General features: G+C 38.6%; 2 protein-coding genes across 4 annotated transcripts in view; one reads left to right on the forward strand and one right to left on the reverse strand.

The window, feature by feature from the left end:
• Window positions 1-327: 327 nt before the first annotated feature.
• On the forward strand, window positions 328-3,993 carry LOC130588786 (tubulin-specific chaperone E-like). Of its 3 annotated transcripts, none has more exons than XR_008967021.1 (5): window positions 328-593; window positions 1,099-1,238; window positions 2,230-2,289; window positions 3,563-3,654; window positions 3,901-3,963. XR_008967021.1 is itself a non-coding variant. In XM_057389710.1 (5 exons), the coding sequence occupies exons 2-5, from the start codon at window positions 1,219-1,221 to the stop codon at window positions 3,991-3,993; spliced, it is 303 nt and encodes a 100-aa protein (XP_057245693.1). In that variant the 5' UTR covers window positions 354-593; window positions 1,099-1,218. The 3 variants fall into 3 exon arrangements, 1 of the variants encoding a protein (XP_057245693.1); XM_057389710.1 differs by having other exon boundaries at window positions 354-593; window positions 1,099-1,276; window positions 3,901-3,993; XR_008967020.1 differs by having other exon boundaries at window positions 360-593; window positions 1,099-1,167.
• A 1,226-nt stretch (window positions 3,994-5,219) lies between these two features.
• B3GALNT2 (beta-1,3-N-acetylgalactosaminyltransferase 2) overlaps window positions 5,220-21,353 on the reverse strand; it is a 29,177-nt gene continuing 13,043 nt past the window's right edge. The window contains exons 2-12 of the mRNA XM_057389709.1: window positions 20,736-20,883; window positions 19,331-19,431; window positions 18,057-18,250; window positions 16,941-17,036; window positions 12,341-12,451; window positions 11,498-11,576; window positions 10,128-10,311; window positions 8,294-8,419; window positions 6,167-6,326; window positions 5,689-5,745; window positions 5,220-5,354 (exon numbers count right to left, since the gene is read on the reverse strand). Coding sequence (XP_057245692.1) covers window positions 5,220-5,354; window positions 5,689-5,745; window positions 6,167-6,326; window positions 8,294-8,419; window positions 10,128-10,311; window positions 11,498-11,576; window positions 12,341-12,451; window positions 16,941-17,036; window positions 18,057-18,250; window positions 19,331-19,431; window positions 20,736-20,883 — 1,391 coding nt within the window. The remainder of the gene's footprint in view (window positions 5,355-5,688; window positions 5,746-6,166; window positions 6,327-8,293; window positions 8,420-10,127; window positions 10,312-11,497; window positions 11,577-12,340; window positions 12,452-16,940; window positions 17,037-18,056; window positions 18,251-19,330; window positions 19,432-20,735; window positions 20,884-21,353) is intronic.

Consider the following 21,353-nt stretch of genomic DNA (forward strand, 5'->3'; position numbering starts at 1 on the left):
AAAAAATTAAAAAAAAATTTAAAGCAACGTAATCAGATCTGTTTCAGTGGCAGCAATAGCATTTGCCTTCTGCAATGGCAAAATATCATTACCTAAACCAAATCAAACTTTCAGCAAATGTTTATCATAAAGGAGAGCAGAAGCAGCATCTGATCCATTGCTGCAAGAAGCATCCTTGGGCCATCATATACAGCAAAATCTTTGCTTAGATATTCATTTATGGCTCAGTACACAGACATAGGGGCTGTATGATTCTTAATGGATCTAAAATGTCCTGAATATATGGATCAGTCAGTATTTGAGATGTGGTTTGTAATTATCTTGGTAGCTTTAAAACATACTGAATACTAAGTAAGACCAAGGAGTCAGTGTCATTGATTAGATTTTATTCTTGGAAAGTTATTTAATTATATTATGTGCTATTCCTGTGTCAGTACAGATCCTTCCTGCTGAAAGAAGAGGAGCAGAGCTTGATTATCGCAAAATATTTGGAAAGGACTGGTTAGAAGCTGGTGGGCATTGGGACCCAGAGAAAAACAAACCAAGTGAAGAATTTCTTGCTGCCCATCCCAGATACCCAGCACTTTGTCTTAGTAAGTGCAAGCACAGTACAATAGCATTTCCTCACTTCTGGCATTATGGCAGCACTGGTTTGGTCTGTCTTCAATTTCTCTTGCCCTTGATGCTTTTCCCGTGCGCTGCTACAGCCTTAGGAAAGCCCATCCATGGGCTGTGTGCTAGTGGGCTTTTGTTGCTGTGGAGTGGCTGCACAGCTCTGCACCCTTTGGGGCACTGCTGCCTCAGGCACTTGGGCTCCCTGCCTTAGCGATTCTGACATCTGTGAATGCCTGCCCCACCACTCTACTGCTGAGCAGGCAGTAGCTCTCTCCACCATGTGGCTTTTTGAAAGTGGGAATGTTAAGCAGCACCCCCATGTCCTGAACGTTGTAGCAGCTGAACAAGGCTCGTGTCTGCAGCACTGTGAGGTGCAGGAGCTACCACATCTGTAGGGAACTCTTGCGTGATCCTACACCACAGTGCTCTTAGGTCTTGGATTTTCATATTTGAAGGGTTCTACATGCACTTTTCTTCCAACAGAATATGGAGCACCTGAAGAAGGAGAACTGAAGGGACAACAGCCTTTGACTCTGAAAAGTCAGCTTCTGAGTAAGAAGCCAGAAATGGTCAAAATGGTTCCTTCCGAATTTAGAATATTTCATGAGCTTAGTATCTCTTAGGTATATATGGAGAACAAAACATTCAAAAGTTCCAGCTGGTAATTCTGCTTTTTTGAACTGGTTCAGTGGGTTTGACTGGATACCTGCTTCCGTGCACTCTCTCTCCTTTCCCCCCCTCAATCCAAGCTGAATGATTTTAATTGAGATTTAATGGAGAAAGAGGTAATTGAAACTCCACTCTGACAGTGTGAATGGCTTCTTTACAGAAGACATCTGAGGTTTTAATCTCAACAGCTGCATTGTTTTCTGATATTATATTCTTTATAACTTCTTAACTTTAGGATAGACAAGAAAAATATGGGTAGCTTTGAGATTTGGGGCTGTCTACATATTTAGTCTAGGTTACATCCTAAACTTGGAAATTCATGAAGCTGTTTCCCAGCTGATAGAACTGGAACGTTTTACTCTATGGGTAAAATACTATTTTAAAGCATTATATTCTAATGTATTTAGGTAGAAAACTAAACAGAACAAGGAATCTTGCTGGCTAGACATAATATAAACCTTTTTTTTAAGGATAAGTCTTTTAATCTCTGTAAAATAATTAGGCTAATAATGTCCTCAAAAAGTCTTTGTATGGTGCTTTTGAGAGGACCAAAAGCCTGTTTTAAACTGAATAAGCAATTTCCCTTCTCCTGCAGGCTATTTTTAAGAAATAAAATAGAAATGAAGCATTTTAAGGTCCTACTCCTAGGACCAAAAAATCCTATCTTTAAGCATTAGAGAGTCACTTCCACAATAATTAACCAAAGATTAATAAAAACTTGGTTATTTTAAGAAAAAATACAGAAAGTTTTTAAAGTTAATTAGTTTTTCAGATAATGACTAAATCCTATCTTAACTGCTCAGTTGCAGGCTACATCCTAATTTTTTAAGAGATCAGGTTGAGCAAAGGAAAACAATTTCTAATAAAAACAGACAAGAAAGACTATGTTTCTGCCAGAACAGGGCTTATTGTTCTTTCACTAACACCTCACCCTTCTTCCTTAAGCTTTGACAATTAAGTGTCCTGAGAAACCCGAACAGAAGCCAGTAGAGAAAAAGCTCCCAGGTAAGAAGTCCTGGCTTATGTTCAAGCAATTTCAAATAATTGTGTTAAAGAATGGCAGCTCTCTCGGGCTTGTCAGCTCCTGAAGCTTTTTCCTCTGTTATATAAAGAAATGATAAAGGCAAAAATTGTTTGAAAAAGTCATTCTTTTTCTGGCCTTCAGATTACTTTCAGTCTAGATTGAACATTGAAGCTGCTTATGACCTCTGCTGCTAGTTTCATGATTAATGTGTCTGAGGCAAATAAAGGCCAGTTAATGGTGGATGTGTCAACAAAGTAACCAGAATGTGAAGTCTTAAGAGGCAACTACATAGTGTGTAAATCTAGAGATTGAGGTCTAGTGTCTAATACATGAAGTTAGAAATCTAGTTCTGACTTCTATCAAATTTGTCTTTTGAAGTTTTAGTGTCTGTAGTGAGACCAGAATGAGTTAAGACCATTCTAAATTAAGCTGATGTTTTGGAAAGATGTGTCAGAATGAAGTCTGAAAGAAAAGACATACTCAAGTTTTATTCTAAAATAAAAATCACATTTATTATCACAAATTGCATAAAATCAGATAGATACAGCTTTTACAAAAATGTTTGATAGAAAAATATTGTCTAAGTACAATGTGTGGTATTACAGGAATAACTCACTATTGTGTGCCTTTAGATAAAGCTTCAAAGGAAGTGAAAGTTCAACCAAAATACTGAGTTTATCTATTGCAAACACAGGTATCGCCTCTGGAACAAACTACATCTACTCATTCAAGATGCATTACAAAAAATACCCCTTCCTATAATTGACTTCATAATATAAACACCTCTGCTGACAATTTTTTGGGGACTAATAATGCAATACCATTCCTAAGAATGTTACTAGTTCCACAGTGCCAATTCCTGGTAATGAAAACTTCAAGGAACAGTTGCCAGATGCAGGCAGTCAGAACCTGACTGGTGGGCGTCCCAAAGGTCACTTAGTTTAGCATATAGAAATACAAACTCAAAAAAGGTAAATTATGAAGCTGTAACACTTTAATTTGGTATATGGGATCAAAGCTTCTAAACTGTAGTAGCACATCCTGCCCTATCCACCACAGATTAAGCTGTTTTCCATTTGACAGTAGCAGATATGGTTTCAGGTACCAAAAATGTTATTGCAGTGTTAGAACTGAAGCAGCAATGCAGCCTTTCACTGTTGCTATAGGCAAGTAAAGTGAAACACTAGTACTTTGCTACAGCTCGGTGGCAGCAGCATTTTTCTTACAACTTTTTTTTTTCTCTCCCCTCAACAGAGTCTATGACTATTCAGAAGGTCAAAGGACTGCTGTATCGCCTGTTAAAAATTCCTGGTTCAGAACTGAAACTGTCCTACGAAAGTTCTAAGGTGAGTTAAAAATGGATATTCAACAACAAAATACTGGTGGTGCTAAAGGTCAATAGTATGTTCTAAAATACTATCTAAAGAAATTCATTTCACTTCAGGAGGATCGTCTTCATGCCGTAATTTAGGACCTAATTTCATTCCTGTAATACGATATATTCTCCCTGACTGCAACTGCCTAATATTTGGTTTACGTGAAGGGATTTCCAGTTAAGTCTGATTAGGGTTTTTTTTGCTTTCTTATTCTAGCTGGAAGGAAAAGAAGTTGAACTAGACAATGACTTAAAGCCTTTGCAGTTTTACTCAATAGAAAGTGGAGACTGTGTGTTAGTACGGTGGTAAGAAGGGACTCTCTTGCTGGACTGAAGAAAAAGCTGAACTGCAGAAGAGAGACAGACACATGGACAGCCTGGGCCTGAACACACATATACAGATGAATGTGAGTTTCACACGTGGCACCAGAGGGCTGTGCAACTGTACTTTCAGCTCCTCAACTTGGTCGTCAGCCTCCATGAAAATACCTGCTCATTTGTCTTACTGGAGAGATACCAAATAGTGCTTAAATGTTTCAAATAAATAAAACTCAAAGTAATGCTTTTGCCAAGATTTTATACTGCCTTCCCCCTGCACCAGTGAAAATTTGTTTTACTGAACTGAGTACAGGGTTTGGTTGTGATCTCTCTGCTTGCAAAACAAGATTAGTGCTGCACTGAGAAGCCACTTGCCCTTTGCTTTCACCTACATCCAACAACTTTAAAGTGAGCAAAACCCAGTAGTAATTTTAGGAGTATCTACACAGCCTTAGATGATTAAGGTCGAAATCTGACAGACCTTTCTTCTAGCCTACAGTGTTAACATACCACAGTATAAATAAGTTCTCAGCACACTGCAAGGCATTGCTATTTATTTTACAATCTTTAGTGTGCTGTTCCTTACTCTTATTTTACTTTCACTTGTGTAATCTCAAATTTATATCTAGTAATGCAGTGAGCTCTCAGAAATCCCTCATGTTTGCAGTACTTGAAGATTTGGTATAAGCAAACGTCGATTTTGTTTTTTTCTAAAATTACAGTGGTATAAACAAACTAATCACAAATCCTATCCCCCACTGCTGTCCCCATCCCTACACAGATGAGGGCAACCCCTCAGACAGCACAGAACCTGCTGCAGCAAGGCTTACCAGCTGTCCTGGTGATGAGCACAATTCTCCATGGTATCCTGGTATGGCCCTATACTGAGTTAAATCAGTAGTGCTTTAATTTACAAAAGACAGGCTAGTTGGCATTCTTATGTGCATTTATTAATTACAAGTAGGTCTTTTACTTTATATAAAAAGGAATATTTTTATCTTGAATATTTTGGTTTTTGTCAGATTAACATCTATACTCTAGAAAATGAATAGTATCAGTCCATTTGTCATTATCAAAAGGGTGTGAAAATATTGTTATACCTTAGTTGAAACCCAACATTAAAAGGTACCTTGATATTTCTTACTGTTCCAGGAATGAATCCAAATGTACACTTTCCCATGATCATTATACACTACCCTGTTTTCCAAGGCAAGTTCATCATCTTTCTTCACATCTACATGGATCTCCACACAGTTCCTTTAATCTCCAGAGCTCTCCCAGTTCCTGGGGAGAGTACTGGGGGGAAGACAGCATGCCACTCTCACATGTCTTCTCACACAACCAGAGACCATCCTGTTGGGACAGAGAACCATTTCAATAGTTTTTCTTACAAAGTATTTTGTCTCCAACAATCTTCATTTCCAAGAATCAGTTGTTTACTGTTTCCAGCAACAAATATTGCATACAAACGTCCCCAGCTGATATCATAGACGTCTGCAGAGAACTCAGGGTCTGCAATTTTGTGAGTTTTCTTTTAAACACATCTTTAAAAGAATTTTTCCTCTGGATTTAATTAAATGATTGTTTCAATTTCTTTTTAAAGGAAAAACATTTCTCCTATTTTATGCTACTTGCAAGAGCAGGCATGTCCTCTTTCTGTAAGATCAGACAATTCCTTCAGACTTACTTGATATCGCTTGGGTCCTACAGCTGCCATCCAGATGCCCATGCTCACATCTTCACCCTGAGTTGACCATTAAAATAAAAAATACAAATATTAGCCCCAAGAAAGCATAAAGCATGACTGCAACCTGGAGTAAGTTGCATCATCAACCAGCAGTAAAGAATGATAGTTACAAAAACCTRCACCTGACTATTGCAAAGGTGTTAAAATAATACTCCCAGCTTGCCTGTGATAATTCACTATTCTTACAGAGTACCAAAAACAAGATTACAGCTCCAGAGATTCTCAGTCCAAAACTTCTGTGCTTTGACTGCTTTGACCTATAACAGACATTAAGCACAGCAACCAAAAACATGACAAAGGCCCACATTAGCCAGGAGAACCCAAAAATGACATTTGAGCAATGGTCTTTCCAACTCATCCAGTAAATACTCTTTCCCAGACCATTTTAATCCAGAAAAACTGAACTAATCTCTATTACCTGGTACGTTTTTAACCTTTCCGAGTTGCTTGCCAGCCACTGCACAATGTCTTTGGAGATGATGTAGCCAGACCCACAAGCAAAGGCTGGATATGCAGGACTTGGGTACTCCAGTTCTTGCCATTTCCCCGTTCGATCAACTGCCCAATTTAGTCTGAAACTGAAGACCAAATTAGATACGAGACGTTTAAAGAGAATTCTCTGTGGAACCTATGAACACTGCTAAAAACTGAACTAAAAACAAACAATATTGAGAGGAAGAAATAGGTGATCCTAATTATAGTTCCTAGTCTTATTTCTCTAGGGCACACATCTAATTGAACACAAAGCTAAAATTGTAACTGTTGTTTGGTCTCAATTTTGGATAATAAGAGAATGTCCTCAGAATAGAAACAAAAGCAACATCGACATCAGGTCTTCAGCATGTGCACCTTGCTGCTGGATTTTGATCCAGGTCAGCACTTGCATCCTTACCTATGTTTTGTAACAGGCACATCTGTGTCCTGCTAATTAACCCCTTTGGTTAACAAGCACTATAGCAGTGCCTCCAGCAGGCATGCAGATAGTGATGTTATGCAACCCATTTTCCTGATAAAACTAGTGACTTAAAAATCAGGAAGCACTATGTACCTTCTCCTGGCTGTTTCCCAAATGGAACTCAACAAAGCAAATGTTCAAAGGTTGACATCCCTGAATTATAAAAAAATCCTTCCTGGCAGGGGTGCTCTTTAAGTAAGGCTTTATTCACTGCTAGAACTGCTGAGTGAGGCAGTGAGAAGCATTCCACTTTTCCTGTTTGGGAACAAGCTGGTATTGCATTCTCCTGGCCTCACAAGTAGTTTATGCACTCACATCTAAGAGACAAAACTGTGTCAATGCAGCAGGTTCACTCTCTGTTTTACAAAGAAGTTCAGCATTGCTGATTTCAGTCATGAGCGTAAGCAGCTGAAAGGTTCAGTGAGCTAAGAACTGTCACCTCAGACAACACACCTAAAAAGGAGGAATTACAGCTGAGAGGCAGATACGTTATCTGATTCTGCACATTCTCTGCTGAAGCTGACGTGTTAAAGCACCAAGTAAAAAGAAGTCTCATCAGATACCTGAATTCACTTCAGGCTCAGTATCTTCCACTCCACTGAATCACAGCACAAAGAGTTCAAACCCCTCCAGACTGAGAAGCATCTGCTTTGATAATCATTTTATACTTCCACAGTTATTTCAGTGTTGTTCCCTACACTTCACACTTGCCTTACCTGAAGACTGCGGCTATTAGAGAATTTATACTTGAAGATGTCACTCCTACAGATCTTAGAGATAATCACCAGATAACCAGCTGCTTCACACATTCAACCACACACACACCTTATTAAAGTAAGCAACTGGCAAGATCAGATTCGTGAAGCAAAGCAGCAAAGGCCTGTTTTTCTTCAGTAAGCAGATGGCAACAGGAAGGCACATTGTGCCATTATGCTACATTGAATGCAATAGTAGTACAGAATTTCTGCTATATTGTATGTCATACTGGAGCTGCAATGCATTCCATGGATGGGAGGGAAGATATGGGCTATTGTAATGCCCCTGGTTATTCACAAATGTAATAACACAGGCTGGGGAAATTCACTTGAAAAATTCATTAATCAATAGCAAAAATGTGTAGCAAATGTCTGTCATTCACAGAAGTTAAAATAAAGTGCAGACCCTAATGGAAATTCTGTTTCTTCTGTTTACCCCACTTCCTCAAGTCCACCATAAAAATCACAGTGACATCACAAAAAGTAATATTTATAGTTCTATAGTATGAACTTTCCTTTTAACATCACTTTATTGCTGGAAAAATCTTATTTACTTAAGTACCATGACAAAGATGTCTATAACACATTTTAAAAGGAGGTAAGATATTCAGCAAGTTTAATTCATTGTAAAGGCATACTCTGGAAAGTTATTGTAAAGGACTGATTTCTGTATTCTGAGATTCAAAGTTCTAACACATACAGAAGTCCTGCTTTTTATAACTGGCTTCCTTAGGCAACAAGAGAGGAACCCATATGACAAGACTTAAATCCCTAAAACATTTACTAAAGAAATGGTATTTATATCTCTTAAAGAAAACTTAAAAAAACAACTTACTTTCCCCACCAAATGTTCGGCCTGTCCAATTTTTTCTGCATTATCCTGTTAAAAACAGCTTCCAAATCAATGTAACAGTCATCATCTGTCTTCAGCAACAAATCAAAACTTGTTGATTCAACTGTCCTGTAGTCAAAAAGAAAAGTGATCAGATGCTGAGCTGCACACCACAAACTACTGACAGTACGATCTGCAAGGATTTTTTTTTGGGATGCAGAAGGGGAAGCAAGAAAGCAAGGAATGTCTTTCCTATCCTTGACTTTTAAACGTTGTCTTTATCAACCAAGGCTGACTGCTTGTCCTTCAGAAAGGAGATGCAACTGTATCCTATGATGATCTTACAACATGGACTTATGTATGAGTGGAAGAAAACAATTTAAAGTTTTGTTCTCCAGGACAGATGGTGGATTTACTAATGAAACCATCTTAGCAGTATTGACCTCAGAAAGCTATGAATCCCTGACGCTGATAGCACAGCTGTTAAAAGCCACTGGCTACATGGCAGCAGCCTACTTTCAGGATGAGACAGTCAGTTCAAGGGCAATGAGAAGGTTGTAGGCAGTGGTAAGAAACATCTGTRGAAACAACTTTGTACTTACTCTTTCTCTGTAAATGCACTCTTGAAAGGTAAAAAATGTCATTAACTGTCTGAAATAGTTGAATGACTGACACACATAAAATAACCGAAAAAGCGTAACATTTTAGGGATCATGGCTGACTTGGTTACAAACACTGTTTTTAAGGGTAACTTCTTACAACAAGAAGTGCACTTTTTAAAGCCTTTTATCACTAAATCTTGAAAAATTSCTAATCTGTAAGAAATGAACACAAAAATCTAAGTCTTGACATGCAAACCTCCTTTTAGAACTGAAAGCATGGTTCAGTTTTTCAGTTACATTCATAGCCATGAAATTTGTGACCTAAGTGCATAATCTTGCAAGCAGCTTAACTGAATTTTGGTTAAATTACAACTGCCATCTATATTTCTTACTTCACAGCAGCAGCAATTAGCAATAAAGTGACACAGTTGTCTCAGAGTAATGGAAATAATTGCAAATTAGAGTTAGTAACTTACTAGATTCACAACAGACAGTGCACTACACTACGAAAATTCTTCTATCAACCTACTGTGCCCCCTGTACACAAGCTTCCCATCCTTCCCCTCCATTCTGGGGCACTGCTGGGGCCACATCTAGACTACAGTGTGCAGCCTCAGACTCCTCAGTATGAGAGGGACACAGCCATACTGGGTGAMGAGTCTAGCAAAGGGCCATGAAGATGATTATGAGACTGGAGCATCWCTCCTATGAGGAAAAGTGAGMGAGCTGGGCTGGTCAGCCTGAAAAGGAAAAGGCTCAGGGGGAGCTCATCAATGACACTTGTAGGGAGGGTGTGAAGTGATGGAGCCAGACTCTTTTCACTGGGATCCACTGACAGGACAAGAGGCAATGGCCACAAACTGAAACACTAAGTATACAAACTGGTCAAAAGCCATCCTTTGAAATAATAAAACTGCTAGTTTTCAGTTCGACACAAATGAAATTACAAGGAAAAATGAAAATTTTCACACCTGGACTCTCAGAGCAGAAGCCTGTCTTGCCAGCTCATGCTGATTTGAGGCACTGARGGTTAGCATTCAAAAACTATAGGCACTGCTGTTTTACTCACTACATGCACCCAAAATTGTGAGAGAGAAATACAGATTAATTAAGTCAATTACAAAAGACATGCATTTCATGGAAACTATCAAATAACATAATCATCTGAATCATCTTGCACTGCAAACAGCCCTATTCCTAAGAGAAAATAAGAAAATACTTYCTTTGYAACTTACCATCGGTAGAAGTTCAGCAGTTTGGAGGGAACRTTTCTGTAAGTGTCAATAACATCTACAAAAACAATATCATCATAGGTACTGCTTTCTTCCTTCAATAAAGCATCTTCTTTTTCAAGGTTTTTTATGTGATTTGTAAACCTTTCTGGACGAGTATGGAGGCTTTTTAAAAGAGCATCACCCTCTGAAAGAAAGAGCACCCATTATTAAAGGTGAATACCTATTATTTGACATTTCTCTTGCATTATATATGACAAATTGATAAATGAACCTCAAGAAGCATTCAAATTAATAGGGTTATRAAAATCCTGCAATTAATTTTAAAATTTCTAYAAAATGGGTAAAARATGGKAAAAGTTGGAGAACAAYCAAGAATTATATTTTTATATAAGGTCTCACACAGAAAGTTCAAAAAAGTATTCTCTTTCTTTTCTGTAGTAAAAGAGTTCAACTTTCTAAGGTTCTTTAATATAAAGAACAGTCTGGGACTTCTCTATTACTCTTATCTGTGGAGTAAAAAGGCTACTGTTACATCAATTACTCCTAAGTATATGTATCTAGCATAAAAAAATAAAACAAACAATTCTATGCTACATATAATCAAATAGGCGTTGCTTTGATGTAGCACAGATGGTCCCTACTGAACCACATCACACAACTGCAGGCAAAAGCTAAAAATCTGTTGCAGATAAGGAGATAGTTTGTGGCACTAAGTGTGTGACAAACAGGATGGAAGGGCTTTAGCATACACCTCAATTCAGGCTCCTACACTGATGACAACAGGACTGCCCAATTACATCTGCCAGACCTAGCTACAAAAACAAAGGAATAAGACTTCCAAAGTCGCTGCTTATGTTGGCTATAATGGACCAATAAGAACATGATTCCAGTGCTATGTGGCCAAAATCTTAGAAATTGGGAAGGACTCCTACAAAATCTCTGAACATTCTGCTGAAATAGGTGTAAAAGAGCAACAACAGGGATGGAAAATATTTGTCCAAATTAAACAACGTGATACAGTACCTCTAACTGCAGCAGAACTGGGGAAAAAAGTGAAAAATATCAGGGAAAGAGCTCATTGCATGACATTTTTAAATTTGACTTTGGGTAGCAATAAACTAAGAAGAGAGTCCTGATAAAAAGACAAAGGGATGCAAGTCCAGCTGGAGTGGCTGACAAAAGGCAAGCAAAGAAACCATGTCAGGAAATTGACTTTTAAGCMTAAAAAAGCCAGGAAGAAATGGTTTCTACTAAAAGAAACCTTAGGGTGACTAAATTCATGGAGACAGCACAAATTATACWCAGAAATGTAATTTAAATTACATGATTTATCATAACATCAAATGTCAGGCTACATTTTGTGGACTTACCTTGAATAGTGTAGATAAAACCACCTGCTATTCCCTCCACACCTTCTGAGAGTTCATGTGGCAGTGACCCTTCCCCTGCCTGTTAGGAACAGATTAATGGAAAATAATAGATTAATTAATTAATGTCTCATACTGAAGTGTTTTCCATATGATTTTAAGGTGTGAAGTTTTCTGGCAACTAAGAATGGAAGTAATTTAAAGCTCTGCTGGTCTAGGCACCTACATAATCACAGAATCATACAACATCCTGAGCTGGGACCCACAACAATCACTGAAGTCCAACTCCTGGTCCTGCACAAGACCACTCCAAGAATCACACAATCTGCCATGAAAGACTAATACTAAGATTTTTAACTAAAATTTTGTGGCATTTTTTAAGTTTCACCCAAAACTAGCAGTACCACTGAAACTTTCAGGAAACCAGTTTCAAAGTTGACAGCAAAACATAAAATTATGCTAGCTAAATTACAATGACACAGCATGTTTTGGTAAGCAACAATTTGACACGAAAAGAGACACACTGCCAAAAAGCAAAAAAACAGACTTAATCACATCATTTGGGATTTTAGCACAGGAAATTTGACCTGCATTTTCCATCTCTGATGTACTGATACTACTTCACATCTGACAAAAACAATGAGAGCTTTACTCCCCTCAAAATAAAATGCCACTTACAAGCATAATTTTTTTGATAGAAGGCAAAGTAAAACTTGCCTTCTGACACAACAAGAGAAGCCCAACTGAATTAATGATTCACACAGAGAAACACAGGAAAGGAAAATGCTACATTCTCAAGACTGGAAAAAACAGAAACATGGTGGAAAGGAAGGTGAGGGGACTCACTGTAATGACTCTGAAAACGCCTCCTCCATCATTCACCATCACTTTATGAAGGTTTCTTGAAACCAGGCCCTGAAGATCCTGGCTCTGCCACACAATGGTACCTTCAAAACTCTGTTAAGAGAACAAAACTATGTTGTGCAGGCATTCAAAGACTTCAAAACATGAAAGTCAAATAGTTTGGAGTTTTAAAAATTATTTTTAAATAGTCAACTTCACACAAGATTTAGCTTGAATTCACAACAAATGTTTTACTTACACTTCAATAAAAGTAAGTTASACATAAAAGAAACACATCAGTGAATCTCAGTAACACATAATCACACTTTTAAGACTAACCATGAATCTCTACATTGAACTTTTAACAGAAGCCTACTGATAAAGGCCTTGGCTTTCCAAAATCATCAAAATAGCATTTAAAGGTGACCTGAAGTGAATTTTTAAAAATCAAATGCAAAATCCTGCATTACAAAGAGAATATATTAAAACAGATTTGGAAACAAGCTCAGCTTTTATRGTGACAGAGATCAGAGACTTGATCCTGACAAGGATCCTTGATCCTGACTTGATCCTTGATCCTTGATCCAGCAAAACTCAAAGAAAAATATGGCCACCTTTATCCCAGTAAAGATGCCACAAGCTATTGTAGGAGTTACAGAATTCTGACCTCAGATCTTGGCTGATAAGGAAGAAAAAGACAAGTAAGTAACTTAAAATTTTCTGGTTTTAACTGTCAAATAAAGCTATGCCCCTCCATGTTTCACATGTGTGTGTGTGTGTGTGAGTGTGTGTGTAAATTCTTGCATTTAAAAGCACTTCATCTCAAATTTAAACTGAAGACTACTAAGAACATGCAAATGAATAGGTGGTAAGTTGTAYAGGTAAGACTATTGGCAGCATTTTATTTTTAAAAATTTTTAAAGCAATTTCTCCATTATGACAAGGTAGGGTTATTATACTCCTGACTCCTATATGAGCACATTTCATTTTGTCTCTCCTAGTTTTATGGGAAACACACTGGTACTTAGCATGAGCATCGGAAAAGAAAAACAAYTTGTTTGTACATGCATCTCTGTTGCCGTAGGAAGTCTGTTTACTTWTTCCAACCTCTATCTCTTCTCCATTTTAGCTTCCTTTTACTAAAGAAACCTTCTCAAAAAATTCTTCATTACTGAAACACTGTTAAGTCTAGATTAGAGTTCTGTTTCATTCTTTGCTTTCCTCTAGAAGTAAGTCTTAACATCTGCAGCAGTCTCAGTATTTAATGACAGCTCTGTGTGTATTTGAGAAGTCTCTCATCTATTATTAAAATGCCAGCTTTATAATCTAATAATGGAGCTAGGCAGTGTTTAKTCAAGCCTGACTTCCATGCTCAATGCCTTCACCTTGTTTCACAGAATAAACTGCATTGGAAGGSACCCATAAGGATCATTGAGTCCAGCTCCTGGCCCTGCACAGCACCATCCCCAAATCACACCCTGTGCCYGAGAGCATTGTCCAAACTTTTCTGTAACTCTTAGTTTGGTGCTGTGATCACTAGCCTGGGCAGCCTGTTCCAGTGCCCAATCACTCTCTGGGTGAAGAACCTTTTTCTAATAACCACCTTAAACCTCCCCTGACACAGCTTCAGGCCATTCCCTCAGGTTGTGTCACTGGTCACCACAGAGAATAGATCAGTGCCTGTCCCTCTGCTTTCCTTCAAGAGGAARTTGTTGTAGACTGATGAGGTGTTCCCTCAGTCTCCTCTGCTCCAGGCTGAACAGACCAAGTGACCACAGCCACTCCTCACACAGCTTCCCCTCAAGGCCCTTCACCATCTTCACTGCCCTCCTTTGGACCCTCTCTAACAGTTTATTGTCTTTCTTACATTTTGGCACCCAAGCACTCAAGCTGAGGCCTCCCAAGTGCAGAGYAGAGTGGGAYRATCCCCTCCCTTGCCCAGCTGGCAATGCTGTGCCTGATGCACCCCAGGACACGCTTGGTCCYCCTGGCTGCCAGGGCAGTGCTGGCTCCTACTCAGCTTTCTGTTGTTTGTTTAATTATTTCTCAGGTATCAAAACAAATGCACCATTATTAAGACTTTTTTTAGTGGCAGGACTCTTGAACATACTGCACAGTAAAACCCACATGCTKAAGTTGTCTGTTTGCAGTGACTGTCATCTCCCATTCCAATGTTTTTTGCTGTAGGGATTGGGCTCTAATCACACTTCAGTGCCCTGTTTATAGCCTCAACCTTTGGAAAGTTGTTGAGTGAGCAGAAGAGTCCTTTAGGAGCAAGAGAGTCCTTTCATGCCTCAGCAAGCAGAAACACTACACTTCTCACCATCGACTATCACAGATACTGACTTCAAAGGTACCAGGAGTCTTAATCAGTTATTACCAGTGAACCTCAGTGTAAGGTGTCCTAAAGCTGCAAACTATCATTATTTTCTAGGCTGAGAGACTTGTAAGCAAATTTTCTAATGATTTTAGCCTTCAGCTATTCTTACTCTAAGCCACTTAATGAAAGCTGAGGCCTGAAAATGCTTAAAGCAAAAACATTAGTGGCACACCTGAGACTATATAATCTGTTTTGCTCCATTTAAATTCCAGCCTTGTTGCTGCCAGAGCGCAGTGGCATTTACAGTGAATACCGAACAGGTGTACTGACATAATGCAGCCCTGCCAAACTCCTTTCCTAATGCTAAACAGCACTGTGCTTTTTGTTCCTCCAACTACTCCCCATCAGTAATACAGAGTATGTGCAGCACAGAGTCCATTCTTCATGCAAGCGGCCCGTGGCTTTTTGACAAAAGCTGTGCATTGCTAAGACTTGTCTGTAAGAGCCCCTGTGTGTTTTAGTTATCTGCTAGTGGTTCTGCTCTTCTGCGCTCTCAGTCATTCCAAAGCTGAATGATCGATTCTGTCTCTCACAATCTGGCCTGCCAGATGCTTATTCTAATGCTGCATTTCCTTTCCTTTCCCCAAGATGAGCAGAAAGAGCAGCACTTCAGCTGGAAGATGAATGAAGCTCTTCAGCAGACTCTACAATCCATTACTTCTTGAAGGTGGAAAGACAGAGAATAGATGCTGTCTCAGAAACCATCCTATGACAATTAAACAGTTCACTAAATTTAGTGCACTCAGACAAATAGACAGGAACACGTGGGCATTGCCATCTCTTCTGAATCACTGTGTATGGTTCAGCATCCTGAGCATCACAGGAGACTGCATGCTGTGCATAAGCCCTATTAATCTACATTAGAAACATTGTGTTACCCTGTAAGCATTCAGCGCATGACACACATCAGATTAAGGAAGCCCACACAAAGAAATATATGAATACTAATATCCTCTCTCTCAAGAAAATACTTCCCATCTGCCTCTCAGGAAAATTGCAATCATTTATAGCAAAATTACAACTGCCTAGAATTTTAGCATCTCAAAACAAAGTCTTACAGGGAAAAGGCTCACATGATAGACTATCAAATTACTGGGTAACCAATACTCTTTAAAGACATAAAATAAACATTTAATCATTTTAGTATGAAATTAGATTGTCAAAACATATGCACAAAATATTGCAAGTGGTCTGTTCACCCARAAGGTCTCCTTCCAGCATAATGACTTGCACAGTATTCAATAAACACTGTCTCAGATGATAAACCAATCAAACAGCTGCAGGTTTCCCCTTAAAAYGAACAGGTTTCCAAATGCATCCATTATTATAGTGCCAGGGGAATAAATCAGGGAATAAACTGGACCAAATTGTCCTCTCTTCCCTCTTTAGCCTTCTCTTGCTTCATTCTTTCATAACACAATTTCTTGAAAAACAAAACAASCCAGACCTAAAGACAATTTACAGAAATAGCAGCAGAATCCAAGAAAACATTTAAATGAAGAGAAGCTGTCTAAAATGGTAGCTGATATATCTAGTGAGAGATCACTGGTCCACTGGGAAAAATTCCTTGTACCTGGGAGGGTYTGCTAACTAGAATTGTCTTTCTGAGTTAACCTGTATTCATTAAGCCCTCACTGTACCAATGTCAGGGTACTTTCCTATCATATTCTTTTCCTTTTGGGTTTAATCACCTTCCTTCCTATGCAGCCAGAAGAAGTTCTRTATCCCTATACCAAAACCAAATAACACTTGTCATTACAAAGTAACACACAGTATCTTGATGTTACGCCCAAAAATCAGRTGCAGAAACCTCTTTTCCAGCTGTTCCCCAGAAACCAATGCCATCCTCCCCTTCCTAYCCTGTGTGTTAATGTCAGATAAAGCACATGGGAGAAAGAAGCATCCCATTCGCTGGTAAATTCTCCCACAGAATCRAAGCAGGTAGTTTTCAATCAAAAACAGAAGTTTTCTGAAGTTGTTACTATTTGAAAATGTATTTTTTAATCAATTTGTATTTTTCAGGCTTAAGCTTTATACCTACTCATGAAATAAACAGCAGATTTCAGCATACCCCTGCAACTACTTGCACATTCTGTGATTCTGTGAATTAACATCCTAGAGGTTTTCACTTGCTCTTTTCTGCCTCAGGCAAAGGCCAGTTTTATCAGTCAGTCTGTCCAGATGTCTTAAAAGAACTGCTGACAGTTCTGATACTGCACATACCTCTGGCAAAATAAACTGCTCTACTGGTTTGTACCACAATCTGTTCACCTGCACTCCACAGCTGGGTGGACTAAAGCGAGCACTGAAGATCGCTTCCTGTGAACAACAGGGAAAAAATATTAAAAACCTAAAACATACATTAAAAGTGCTACTGTATTACATAGGCCATCAAATGGCTCTTATATAATAACAAATTACATAAAGATGCTGCTCTGCTAAACTCCCAATCTTCAGAAAACAGTCTCCAAGCTCTCTTATCATACCAGTTTTTCTCCTTCACTGGAAGCAAAAAGCTAATGYAGATAAAATTATTAGACATTGAACATTTAGAATTCTACCATTTAGGAAACACAAACCAAATTACAGTATAACTGCATTTTTTAATAGCTATTATAAGCCAAACTCTTTGGAAGTTCATCATATTTACAATTTTTTCTACTGTAGCATAGGCMGAAGTTTTCAAATTGCCTACCAAGTTATCGGTTGAGATAAATGCAATATATCAAATGCAAGATTCACACTCAATTTYTTCCCTCCAAACCAGCACAAAGCTATTCTATCAAACCCGTAACAACTTGGAATTCCCCTCGCATCAAAAGCTGGGGGAAATTATCAATGAAGTTTAATTATTACCCGTAAATAATACCAGTTTCTAGAAATCTTAAAATGTCTTGCCAGAAGACAGACAAGAAAAAATTACGGCTGTCCTGCATCTCTCTGCTTGAAGACACCAAATGTATGTTTCTGCATGTGTTTCAAATATATTCCACAGTTTATTTTTTATTCTTTAATATCTATCAATATGTAGAAGCTCAAGTGCAAATAAAAAATTGTTCATTGGAGTTAGATGCAAGTGCTCTTTCATAGTGGCATCTAGATTAACTCAGAGCACTGTGTGAATTTCATCTTTTCCCCATCCAGGATGTGTGTGTGTGTGTGTGTGTGTGTATGAGATTTTAAAATGCAACAGAAGAAAAATGTAATTCATACAACTGTCAGTTACATACTTCTCTTCTAAATCACCAACACAGCATGCCACTTTCCGTAAGAACTTAATCCACATTAAAGAGGCAATATGCTTTAGTCCACTTTCAAAAGGTAACCACAATACTCTACCTCATGTTCTGCCTGGTACAGTTTTACAGTGATGTTCCTTTGGAATCCTACCCCATCAGCCTCATAAAATACCCCAAGACTGGTAATGACAATGGGGTAAAGTACGCGAAAATTCACGCTGACGATTCTGTCTTCAGACAGCACAGAAGGTATATCTTCAGGGAGACTGAATGCTTCAATTTCCTGATTCAAAACTGTACGAAAAGGAAAGAATTAAGGTGAGAAAAGTTCATAGTTCCTGAACTGGATACACACAAAGCACACTGCATACATGCAAAGCATTCTGTTAATTAGCATGATTCACAAGTGCATAAGGATAATCAAACGTTGGAGTAAAATAAAATACAATGGGCTGCAGACTGCTGCAAGAAAAAATTCAGTGACACAGCAATCTGTAGGCAATAGCCATTGCAACTCAATGTCTACATATCCACAGGGAGAAGATTAGAAACATAATAAATCCACAGCTTGAAGACAAAAATGCAATTTGACTACATGAATACCTGTATATTAGCATAATAAAATAATTATTCATGTATCCAAATGGAATACACCTCCACTTAATTCAGCTACTTGCTTTCTGGCTTTATCGCCTACCTAAGCCCTGAGGTACAATTTATACTTGGGAACAGTGGATGTTGTCATTGAAACAGAAAGTAACAGAAGTTGCATCTTCTGTTGAATCATGGCTCAAGTTTCTAGTAGTCCTTAGTTAGCTTGTATTAAAGAGAGAAAATTAAATAGAAATTAAAAAGTGACTGGAAGGATTCACAATTTTAATTAGGAATTTAATATGGCATTTAATTTGTTCCCCCATTGTACATTTCTTGTTCAGTCTCTAAAGCAGAATCTGAAAAACCTATCAGCCAGACTTGCTTAGAGAATTCACTTTGTCACCAGATAAGTCCATCTGAAACGCAAGACTCTGTCACCTTGCTACYTCCTTCACATTTGACAATACGCCAGATCATTCTGTCTCTCTTCAACTTCATTTAACACACGGATCAAGTAAAAATGTATGTTATATGGGAGACTGTCTGGTGACACAGGGAAAACGCAAATCCCTTAGAAGTCAATGGCCTTCCCTTCACATGCCCAAATATCTCTCTCTTTCTTGCCTGCACACAGTACTCACAGCAAGTTTATGCAGCAAGTTCTAGSTGGCATTTATTTTCAAGAGTGGCTTTCTCAATTAAACTCCCCAAACTGCTCTCAGAAAAGATGACTAGCTCTAAGTTCAGACCACAGAATTTTTAAAAGTTTAATTTCTATACCTGGGTTACTGATGTTCAGAAGTTTGCAGGAGTAGGGGTCTTCTCTGTCCTTCACTGGCACAGCACAACCATGCGCACCTATTATAAACTTCACAAGGACACTAAAATAATTTGGTTTTATTAACACCAGTCCTCTTCCCTCCTCCCTCCACCTTCAAAAAATTTGATTTTATCACAGCCTGTCTTTCACAGGGCTAAGATTTTGAACCCCTTAAAAATCAGCAATGACAGTGTGTATGGAAAGCAATCGCATGAATCCTCTCATAGGAGTTCAATTCCAAAGCCACATTTTACATGAGATGTAACATTTTACATCTCTTTATGAGGTTCTGGGAAGACTGGCAGCTAGAAACGAGATTCAAGACAGCCAGCATACTAAACAGAAAAAACACTTAAGGCAACAYTGAAAGATCCTAAACACTTGCCCCTCCCAACCCAGATTTGTTACTTAATTCAAGATKATTTAAATATTATTAACTCAAAATCAATAAAAAAAAAAATTGTAAACTAGTAGTAAAAAAGTCACATAGCGTCAAAGGAGGAACAAGGACTCCAGACTATCTGTTACAATAAAATGTTTCAGCTTTGGGTTGTAGCAAACAAGAGATTTCTCTCCAGCCCCAACCACAGTTATTCCATAGTCCATAGACATCACGTAGTATGAAGTGCAAGAGGATCCACCTTCACCTAGCTTTTCACCTGGYAGCTGATCATCTTCCCAAAACTCCATATAAGATATGGAAGGTCACAACTTTGCATGACTGAAGTGGCTCTGCTGCACKCCAGACTGCATGCTGACACCAAATCTGTGAACAACAAAATGCTTCCAGTGCAAGGCAGGTACCAAGGTGTGAGGTGTGTGGATGGCAGCATTTCCAGGGATGAACTGCAGCAGAGCTTCTCAGCAAAACCAGACCTGTTTGTACACTGTCAGCTCTATGTAAGCAATCAGGAAGGGCCACTCATACTGCAGCATTTGGTGCACCTGGTTCAGTGGGAAATAARCCTGAACTTTACAGCTGAGGCTGTTATAAGAAGTTTTGTGTTTGTCTCACCAAAYGTGATCCTGCCTGCTTTCAAGTATCCTGGATTACTGAGCATTTTAATTTGCATACCGTACATTGCAACACAGAAAAGAGAAAGGCTTATACATCATTAATGAACAGTGCCAAGTCATTGCAAAAGCAAACAGCAGTGTATAAAAMGTAGTTACAGCCTAAGGCGAGAAGTATTCTTATATACTATTAAGCAGATTTTAAAAAATCTATCAGAGTACAAGATGCTCAAAACCAAMCAAACAAACTAGAAAGTACTATAACAGAAAAATTATTAAACCAAGATATTTCAGCATTACAGTCCTCACCCCCTGCTCTGCAAGCCCAAACTAGAAAACACTAGAGGTTACCGTTGGCTCAGGGCAGGATGTTGTTTCAGGTGCTTGAACCAAGTGTTCCTTATAACACTGCGTAGTTCATGATTGTGTCGAGCTGACAAAACACCTACAATAACATCATAATGTTTCAGCTTCCACTGGGAAAAGAAGGACAGTGGACCTGGAAGTAGAAAGTGACAAATATTAATGCACATATTACCATAAGTCTGATTTGCAAACAATAATTAAAATTCCAGCCTTCCAGTACTTCAAAGGGGCTTATAAAAAGGAGGGATTGCAGATCCAATGTTTTACAAGTGCAGAGAGTGATAGGACAAGGGGGAAGAGTTTTGTACTAAAATAGGGGAGATTGACATTCGATACTGGGAAGAAATGCTTTACTCAGAGGGTGGTGAAACACTGGCACAGGTTGCCCAGAGAGGTTGTGGCTGACAGGTTGTGGCTGACTCATCCCTGGAAGTGTTCAAGGTCAGGCTGGATGGGGCTTTGAGCAACCTGATTTGGTGGGMGGCATCTCTGCCCATGGCAGGGTGGTTGGAATTAAACAATCTTTAAGGTCCCTTCAACCCAAACCACTCTGTAACTCTGTGACTAAAGCGCATCTCAAAGCAAGAGAACTGAAACACTAAA

This window comes from Malurus melanocephalus, unplaced genomic scaffold (assembly GCF_030028575.1).
Source record: "Malurus melanocephalus ecotype Western Australia unplaced genomic scaffold, MMel_1.1 scaffold_19, whole genome shotgun sequence".
Lineage (NCBI taxonomy): Eukaryota > Metazoa > Chordata > Aves > Passeriformes > Maluridae > Malurus > Malurus melanocephalus.

Coding starts and splice junctions, on each gene's coding strand:
- LOC130588786 (XM_057389710.1), top strand. CDS start 1,219: ATGAGCTTAGTATCTCTTAGGTATATATGGAGAACAAAACATTCAAAA. Junction 1,277..2,229: donor ACATTCAAAAGTTCCAGCTG/GTAATTCTGCTT, acceptor TTCTTCCTTAAG/CTTTGACAATTAAGTGTCCT. Junction 2,290..3,562: donor AGTAGAGAAAAAGCTCCCAG/GTAAGAAGTCCT, acceptor TCCCCTCAACAG/AGTCTATGACTATTCAGAAG.